The sequence below is a fragment of the Petaurus breviceps genome, unplaced genomic scaffold, assembly GCF_028583685.1.
Source record: "Petaurus breviceps papuanus isolate PSGF00001 unplaced genomic scaffold, PetGlider_PUasm1.0 90925, whole genome shotgun sequence".
NCBI classification, from domain to species: Eukaryota; Metazoa; Chordata; class Mammalia; order Diprotodontia; family Petauridae; genus Petaurus; species Petaurus breviceps.
The window spans coordinates 30787848-30798262 of record NW_027187380.1 but is presented as its reverse complement, the minus strand read 5'-3'; the positions used below and the strand labels follow the sequence as shown (position 1 = coordinate 30798262).

Sequence of the window (10415 nt, the reverse complement as noted above, 5' to 3'; positions counted from 1 at the left end):
CAATACTGTATAAAGTATTTGGGGAAATAGGGAAAGAAGTAGTCCTACCAAATTCTTTTTATGACACAAATATGGTGCTTATACGTAAATCAGGAAGAGTCAAAACAGAGAAAGAAAATTAAAGACCAATTTCTCTAATGAATATTGATGCAAAAAAATATTTTAATGTTAACAAAGGGAATACAGAAATTTGTCATGAGGATAATACACTATGACCAGGTGGGATTATACCAGGAATGCAGGGATGGTACAATATTAGGAAAACATAATTGACCATATCAATAACAAAACTAACAGAAATCATATGATTATCTCAATAGATGCAGAAAAGGCTTTTGACAAAATACAGCACCTATTCTTATTAAAACTATAGAGAGCATAGGAATAAATTAAGTTTTCCTTAAAGTGATAAGCAATGTCTATCTAAAACCATCAGCAAGTATTACATTTAATGGGGATAAGGTAGAAGAATTCCTAATAAGTTCAGGGTTAAAAGGATGCCCATTATCACCACTATTATTCAATATTTTACTAGAAATGTTAGCTTTAGGAATAAGGGGGGGAAAGAAATTGAAGGAATTAGAATAAGCAATGAGGAAACAAAGCTATACTCTGCATGTGCTATGATGATATAGTTAGAGAATCAATTAAAAAAACTATTTGCAATAATTAACTACTTTAGCAAAGTCCCAGGGTAAAAAAATAAATCATTGGTATTTGTATGTATTACCAACAAAGCCCAACATCAAGAGAAAGAAAAGGAAATTCTATTTAAAATAACTATAGACAATATAGAATATTTGGAATTCTACCTACCAAGACAAACCAAGGAACAATATGAACATAAACTTTTTTCATATAAATATAATCAGAACTAAACAATTGCAAAAACATAAATTGCTTATGGGTAAGCTGAGCTAATGTAGTAAAAATGACACTTCTACCTAAATTGATTTACTGATTCAGTGCTAGACTAATCAAACTACAAAAAAAAATTGTATACAGCTAGGAAAAATAATAACAAAATTCTTCCGGAAGAACAGTTAAGAATATCAAGGGAATTACTGAAAAATGCAAAGGAAGTTGGCCTAGCTATACCAGATCTAAAACTATATCATAAAATGGCAATCATCAAAACTATTTGATATTGGCTAAACCAAGGCATATAGTAAATGACTATAGTAATCTACTATTTGATACACCCAAAGACTCCAGCTTCTGGAATAAGAATTCACTATTTGACAGAAACTGCTGGAAAAACTGGAAAATAATATGGCAAAAAATAATCATAGAAAGATCAACACCTCACACCATATACCAAGATAAGGTCAACATGGGTACATGATTTAGGCATAAAGTATGATACCATAAGCAAATTAGGAGAGCAAGGAATAATCTGCCTGTCAAATCTGTGGAAAAGGGAAGAATTAAGACCAAACAAAAGACAGAAGATTATGAAATGCAAAAAGATAGTTTTTATTAAATTAAAATTTTCCCACAAACAAAACTAATGCAACTGAGATTAGAAAGAATGTAGAAAGTTGGGGAACAATTTTTACAGCCAGTGATAAAGGCTATATTTCTCAAATATATAGAGAAGTAAATCAAATTTATAACAATACAAGTCACTCCCCAATTGATAAATGGTCAAAACATATGAACAGTCAATTTTCAGATGGGGAAATTAAAGCTATGTATAGTCATATAAAAAAAATGCTCTAAATCACTATTGATTAGAGAAATGCCAATTAAAACAGTACCATTTCACACCTATCAGACTGGCTAATATGACAGAAAGGGAAAATGATAAATGTTGGAGAAGATGTGGGAAAATTGGAACATTCATGCATTGTTGGTAGAGTTGTGAACTGATCCAACCATTCTGGAGAGCATCTGGGAACTATTTTCAAAGGACTATAAAAATGTTCAGACTCTTTGATACAGTAATACCACTGTGTATAGGGTAGCAAGCACACTAGCATACCCAGGGTGGCTGCTAGCATAGGTTCTTAGAGATGCTTTTTTAAAGGAAAGCAACTCAAAATGGGTTAACAATCTTACTTTAATTCTGACCTCAGACACTTAACACAAAAACTAGCCATGTGACCTTGGGCAAGTCACTTAAGTCCAATTGCCCTCCAAAAAGCAAAAAAAAAAAATTAATAATACTTCAATAAACATTAGAGAATACAAACAGAAGTTATAAGCAGACAGAGAGACAGATCAGCAGACAGGGTTTCCCACTGTCTGACCATTACATTCATACCTAGTCAGTTACCAGAGAGGGAAGCACCAACATCTGGGTTTTCAAATCTGGGAGGCTCAATGGCTGCCCAGAGTCTCCTCGGACCAGATCACACAGTTCAGGGGGAAAAGTCAGCACCCTGTACTTCAGAGAATACAAACAGAAGTTAAAAACAGAACTTACAAGCAGACAGAGAGATAGATCAGCAGATAGGTCTTCCCACCATCTGACCATTAAATCCATACCTAGTTAGTTACCAGAGAGGGAAGCACCAACATCTGGGTTTTCAAAGCCAGGGGGTTCAATGGTTGCCCAGAGTATCTTCTGGCCAAATCACACAACTTTTCCCAAAGTGAGCCCCAGAGCAAAACCTCACATCAGAGTATATATATAGCCCTCTCCTGGATCAGAGACCATCACATCCCTTGTGACCCACTGCCCAATCACAAAGTAACGAAGTGTGAGCATTCCTGAAAAACAAGCCTCCCTCTACAGGCTCCAGGTGAGCACATTAAGACTATTGGGGGGGGGTAGTATATTATCAAATCAAGGAAGGTTCTCAGAGTCACTTAAGCCTATCAAAGGGCCAAGGGGCAGGGAAGATCTTCAGATTCTCATTCCCATAACACACTGCTAGGTCTGTATCCAAAGAGATCACGGAAAAGGGAAAAAAGACTGACATGTACAAAAATATTTATAACACCTCTTTGTGGTGGCCAAGAACTGGAAATTGAGGGGATGCCCATCAATTAGGGAATGACTGAACAAGTTGTGGCATATGAATGTAATGGAATACTGTTGTTCTATAAGAAACAAGGAACAGGCAGATTTCATAAAAACCTGTAAAGACTTATATGAACTGATCCAAGACACATGATGAAAAATGCTAACTGAATCCAGAAAAACAACTATGGAGTCTGAATGCAAATTGAAGCATACCATTTTCACTTTTTCTGTTGTTTTTTTCTTCCTTGTGGCTTTTCCTTTTTGTTCTGATTTTTCTTTCATGACATGACTAGTGTGGAAATATGTTTACCATGTTATACATGTATAATCTATATCAGATTATTTGCTGTCGGTGAGGGGGAGAGAAGGGAGGGAGAAAATTTTGGAACTCAAAATCTTACAAAAATGAGTGTTGAAAGCTATCTTTAAATATAATATTAAAAAAAAACAAAATATTATTAAGTAAAAAAGAACTGTTAGGTGCTATGGTTACAAAAACAAAAATGAAACAACTCCTGCCTTCAAGGAGCTTACATTCTAAAAATGGATACAACACATATACAGATACAAGATAATTCAAGAAGAGAAAGAGACTAACAATGAGAGAACCTGGGGAAATTCCAGTACTGAATTACACCTGAGCTAAATCTTGAAGGAACCTAAGGATTTTATATCTACACTAAAATGTATTTAATTTCCAAGTTCTTTTTTAGCAAGTTTTTTGTAAATTTAAAAGCACCACGGAGTCTTTAACTAAAACAGAACCAAAAATATGCTGCTGTTGTCACCATCATTGCTGTCGTCATCATTGCTATCACCAAATTACTTCATACTCCTTTTTACTACTTCTATTGCTAGGTTTGCATAGATGCCCTCTATCCTCTATTACTCACATTCACCCAGTCATATCATCCATGTACTTGCAAGGAAATCACTTACCCATTCTGGGCATGAGTTTTTTCATTTGTTATAGTTTAAGGTCTGATTAAAATTCTCTCAAACTAATGTGCAGAGAAGACTTTTCATGACTGGTTTATGACAAACTGCTCCATCTCTTTCCCCACTGCAATGGTAATGTAATTTGAAGACCCCTTTTTGTATTGGCAAGTTAGCACTTAGTAATTAATCAAACCTCTGTGAAAGAAACAGAAGGTTTGAACCCCTGACATAACAGGAAGGATTGGCTGAAACAGGAAGTAGCTAATGCTGTGTATATATATATAAGAAAAGCCCCAGAGAGGTATGGTCAGAATTTCTTGGGAGCAGCATCTGGAGGCCGAGCAGCTACAGAAGAGAAAGGAGAATTGAGAGCTGAGTCAGAATTTCTTGAGAACTTGTGGTGGTGGAGCTTCTTCTGAACAGGAGCCCAGGAGGCTGAACAGGAGCCCAGGAGCCACCCCCCACTCCCAGGCTGGATAAGGTGATTCTGATTTTTTTGAATGAGCTGCAGAAGACTGAGGAAGCATGACCTGGATGCTAAGACTTTGTCTGTTTGTGGCTTGGTTGAGCCTTGAATTTCCATGAACAGAAATTATGAAGGATTTGAGATGGACTGGACCCTGTGAACTTCAGTGTGGAGCAGGACTTTCATGGAGAGCTAGACAAGGACCTTGGAGCTGTCTGCCTTTGAATCCAGGTGACTGGTGGATTCAGGTAGGAGTTGCCTGTCTTTAGTCAAGATGAAAAGAACTCTCCATGGATAGTGATGAAATTGTAGTTTACTAGTGATCTAGGGGTGGAGGATCTGTGTATTTTCTAATCATTGTACTTAGTGATTAATGATACTTAGTAATTGATTGCTGAATAAGTGGCTGATTGAGTTAACTTAGTGTGCCCCATGAGTGAAATACTTTGATTATTGTACTTTGAGATGATTGTTCTTTGTTCAAACTTAGTGGCCACTATGGTGGAAACTATGTGGCCATTTTAATGATAAGCTGTTGTAAATACTATATTGCGATTTTCTGTGATAAGTTGTAATCCTGTGAATGCTGTACCTTGATTTTTTGTGAATGTTTTGCTTTCATTTGTTATGGAATAAATAGAGACTATATTGTATAATCAGAACCTTAAAAGTTGTTCACAGTAGCATTCTTCTGGAAAGCTTCTCATGAATGATCTTATACCCACTCAAGGAGAAAGAAAAATAATTGAGTATGAATTTTAATTTTTATTAACCACCATAACAACTATTTACATTTCTCCATTAGCTTATAGTTTATAAGAATCCTATGAGATGAGATTGATAGAGCAAGTTATTTTTATTCTTATTTTACAAAAAAGAAATCTAAGCTCAGAGCTGCCATATGATTTCTCATCATCATCACCCAGCAAGGTGGCAGGCCTCTAATCTTTTCTCATTCTAACTCCAGTGCTCTTCCCACTACAACTACCGTGTTTCCCCGATAATAAGACATTGTCTTATTAATTTTTTTGGACAGAAAAACACCAGAGGGCTAATTTTCAGGGGAGGGCTTATTTTAATGAACATTGACAGCAATTTTAATAAACAGGTAAATGTGAACAAAAAAATGTACCTTTATTCAATAAGCAAATCACTGGGGAAGAACAGGATGACGCTCTCACTGCTGCAGCTCTCATTGGATGCAGCTCGGAGCGTGGCATGTGTTTCACCCGGGGGGGGGGGACGGTGCATACAGAGGGTACCGTAATGTAGCGTGTAGCGCAGGGGATCACCTTCACTACAGTAGCAATCTCAATAGGGCTTATTTTTGGGGGAAGGCTTATTTTAGAGGAATCTTACACAGTAAGGGGAGGGCTTATTTTCGGGATAGGTCTTATTATCGGGGAAACACGGTAACAAATTTAGAATCTTTGCCACTAGCTCTCCAAGTCCAATTTCTTACATCTTCAAGAACACTACTATAGTATGTATAGAGAAATCAATAATAATAAAAACAACTTCCAGGTCCTTCTGGTCTTCACTTATTTTCTGAGGGTTCATTATACAACAATCCATTGGTTCTAATTTTTGTTGTTCTTCTTGACCTTCTTTTCCTTTGTACTTCAGTATGGTCTTGAATGATCCTTGAAATGCTCCCCACACCCGCAACTGATTTAATACCTCTAATAGTCATTGAAATCTAATCTTTGAGAAATATAACTTTTTTTCACATTTCCTTAATGTAACATTCATTTTTTTAAACCACATAAATAAAAGAACAGCAAAAGAGAACAATGAAATGCATGCTTATGTCACAAAATTCAGCACTCACCTGACAGAGAATTAACTAAAAGTGGGAAACCAGTTCAATCTAATTTCATATTGCCGAGGTCAGACATCATGAGTCAGCTTAGTGTTTAGCAAAAGACATGTGACCTTTAGAATCATAAAATGAAGCCATATTAAAATTGTTGCTTAGACCAAGTAATTCTCACATCATTGGATTATTCTTTTTTTACAGAAGAGAACAATAAGGTTCAAAGAACTGAAATAATTTTCCATAGTTTGTGCAATTAGAAAATGAAAAAGTTACAACTGAAACTAGATCTCCTGAAGCCAAATTTAATGTTCTTTTCAATGCATCATGTCTCTCTCACCAGGTAACTTTTATTCAGTTCCTTACCCACCTATTGCCATATACAGAAATGTGATACATGTTATTGACTATTTAACTATTTTGTAAATAGGTCAGACATCACAAAAATACATAGGTGAAAAAAACTAGTACATTCTTACACACAACTGGGAATTTCTGTAGAGATTGAAGTCTTTTATAGTCAGGAGAAGCTAATATAATACATTTATAATTAGTCAGATACCTGGGCTATAGGATGCTAAATATAGAAATTTACTGTATATTTTAATTTGACTGAAAGAACCAAATTTGGAAAGAAGATAGGGAGGGAAGAATAGAGGGAGAGAGAAAAATTAGAAAGGAAGAGAGGGAGAGAAAAGGGAAGAAGGAGGAAGGGAGGCTTTTGATTTTTTCTTCTGTCAGGTGTGTAATTCAAGATCAAATCTCTATGGAAATCTTGTTTTATACATACTAGAATGTTGTGTTTTGACACCATCTTTGCCTGTATACCTTTCCATAGTTGAGAGAAAGAACTTTATGTAACTGAGTCCTCCTGCCTGATTCTTGACTCATATGGAAGGGGACATAGGAGAGGAAAGGAACAAGTATTTATGAAGTGCCTACTATGTGCCAAGGACTATGCTAAGCAACTTTTACAGATATTATCTCATTTATTCCTCACAACTCTATGAAGTAGGTGCTATTATGATTCCTGTTTTACAGTGGAGGAAACAGAGGTTATGTGACTTACCCAGAGTCATACAGCTAGTAAATATCCGAGGTTGGATTTGAACTCAAGTCTCTCTGACTCTGGGCCTAGCACTCAATCCACTGTACCACCTAACTGCTCCATTTGGATTTGGATCTGGATTGTTGGAATTCAACTCTAGTTACCCTGGGTATCCTTTTACACCTTCCCAGTGCCCTCTTCATGGCTCCAGTCACATCCCTGTTCCTCAGGCTATAAATGAGGGGGTTAATCATGGGTGTGAGGATGGTGTAGAAGGCAGAGAAAATTTTGTCCTTGACTGGGGTGTGGTATGATTGAGGCAGCATATAGGTATATAAGGCTGCCCCATAGAATAAGGTAATCACCATTATGTGTGAAGAGCAGGTGGTTAAGGCTTTCTTTCTCCCCTCTGCAGAATTCATATGATGCACAGTGATGAGGATCTTTGTGTAGGAGGTGATAATTATAGAGAAGGGGATTAGCAACATCATGACACAGCAAACATACATCACCATCTCATACATAGCTTTGTCACCACATGCTAGCCTCAGCATAGTGGGTGCCTCACAGAAAAAGTGGTTGATTTGGTGGGAGGAACAGAATGGTAGGCTCATTGTGATGGGGGTGAGAATAAAACTATCCAAAGATCCCCCAAACCAAGAGCTGACCAATATTATGACACAAATCTGTCTACTCATGAGAACAGGGTATCGTAAAGGGTAGCAGATAGCTATGTAGCGGTCATAGGCCATGAGACCCAGCAGGAAAAACTCAGCTCCTACAAAAGTTTGGTACAGAAAATATTGAGCAGTACAAGCCAAAAATGAAATAGTCCCCTGACCTGAAAAATCCACCAGCATCTTGGGGACTATGGTGGTGATGTATACAATATCAATGAAAGAGAGATGACTGAGTAGGAAGTACATTGGTGTATGGAGGTGAGGGTCTGTGTTGATCAAGAAAATCATGGTACCATTAGCTATCAAGGCAATAAAGAAGATGATAAAGATAATGATAAAAATGAAGCCTGAGGCCACATTGTGGCTGAAAATCCCCATGAGGAAGAAGTCGGTAGAGTTGCTTCTGTTGTCTCTTTCCATTATTATTGAGATAGGCCTTGGGACATTAAAAGAAGAATCAACATTGGGAAGAGAAATCATCCATGGACAAGAGTTCCTACCCACCTGAATCAGACTTGAAAAGAAAAAAAAATGTTAGTACAGTGTTTCAAAAATTAAAATAATATAAATTTGATATATACACATGTACATCATAATTTATATAATCTTATATATCATATATACACATGTGCATATAATTATACATACATATAATATTATATGTAAATTTCCCTCTTCTTTCTAAGTCATTTTCTCCTGGTCCTAATGAAATTCTAAAGCTGTCTACCCAGCACAAATGGAAGTAGATATTTAGTGAGTAGGTGTTTCATTTTATCACCCAACTTGTTCACTTATATTGATGAAAGTGAATCAAGTCTTCATTACATTTGTGTTAATATATATATACACATGTACACAGGGAGACATATATATATACACATATATGTGTGTAAATACATATACATGTTTTTCAAACCATTGATTTAAACAGTTTATATCCAGTCAACTAAATTAATTATTTAATTTACTCAGTTTAAAAATTCAGACAAATCACTAAAACAAGTAGCCTTGTTTGGAAACAGCTATCTAAACTATAACATACGTGGAGACAGTGTTATCTGGACCATATTCATGATGGACAGAAAATCTTGTGACTGAATGAGGCTATGGTGGGATCATGAGCCCCAGTTGTTAATAAAGATGAAATTATTATATATTATATGACTATATATTGTAATAATTAATTATTATCATGATCTAGGTGTTTGCAGCTTAATCTAAATAACTGAAATATGCTTTTAGCAAGCAGTGTCATTCACTTTTTAATTGATCTTACAAGAAATAAGATCTATATTATGAGAAAAATATGATAGGTAAATGATTATAACTGTGAATTCAATGTCATTTAGGGAGGCATTTTTGAAGTTAGAAAACTAATTGTAAGATTGATATTATGCCCAATTATCTTAACTATTTATTGGAAACTTACTGAGTGAAGTCTTCTAAAGATTTATTGGAGATTTCATCTCCGTTTATGATGGTTGAGGCAATGACCAGTATTATTAGTCCTATGACACATGAAAAGTATTTTTGTGCCCTAAACTTAAATGGAAGAATCATGAGCTTCCATTACGGAAAGAGGAAGGTTTTTTGTTTCTTTTCTCCTAATTTCTCATATACCTCTCCTCAGAGGCAAAGCTCTTGTATATTATTCTCATGTAATCTAGACATAGAGCAATGTGAATATGTGTGTATGCTAATGATGTTCAAATCTAAAATCCATAAATGGGGTAGACTACTAGAAATATCTAGTTTTCCAGATGGAAGCAGGGAATGGGCAGAATGGCAGCAGATTAAAAACCTGTAACTATGACTTTGCACTATTTAACAATAGTAGATTTCATGAGATATGTCAGAGAAGCAAAGTGTCTTAGCCATGTTCTCATCTAATTCAGTGATTGCAGAACTAGGACCAAAACCTCAGTATCTGAGATTTTATCCCAAGGCTTTCTTACCTCTATCTTATATTCATTTCACTTGGGGGTGTGTCTCATAGCTAAATAAGCATCATTGAACAGGGACATATTTAAGTTATCTATAATCCATATTTAGATTATGTAAAAAGAGGTAAAATGAAGTAAGTTTTCAAACTTCTATAGGCTCATACCACCCAGAAACCCCTTACCTACTTCTGGATCAGAATTATGTACTGCTCTTTTTCTTATAGATACAGGCAAAGTGAAAGACCTAGTGGGACACTAACCCAAGCCCAGTCCTTTTCACTTCTTTAGTCACATCAAGGTATTACCTGATTCTAGGCACCTGATTCACAACTATGACATGATCTTCAACTCTTTATACTCAATTGGGGTGTATGGGGTTTCAGAAGGACAAGCACCTCTGATGTGAGGGTTTGCTAAGTCCTTTTCAGGACTGCTCATCCATCTTTGGTGTCCACTTGATTTGCCCAACTTTCATCTGTGGCTCCAAAAATGTGCAGCAGTCATACCCCAGTAAACCATCTTTGCAAATGGGCTAAACCAGGTTAAGGGTAA

At 36.0% G+C, this 10415-nt stretch overlaps 1 protein-coding gene across 1 annotated transcript; it reads right to left on the bottom strand.

Moving 5' to 3' along the window:
• Positions 1-7350: 7350 nt before the first annotated feature.
• Positions 7351-8340, bottom strand: LOC138152737 (olfactory receptor 2T6-like). The gene has a single exon (XM_069076838.1). It carries the CDS (start codon positions 8338-8340, stop codon positions 7351-7353), a length of 990 nt encoding a protein of 329 aa, XP_068932939.1.
• Between the last annotated feature and the right edge of the window lie 2075 nt (positions 8341-10415).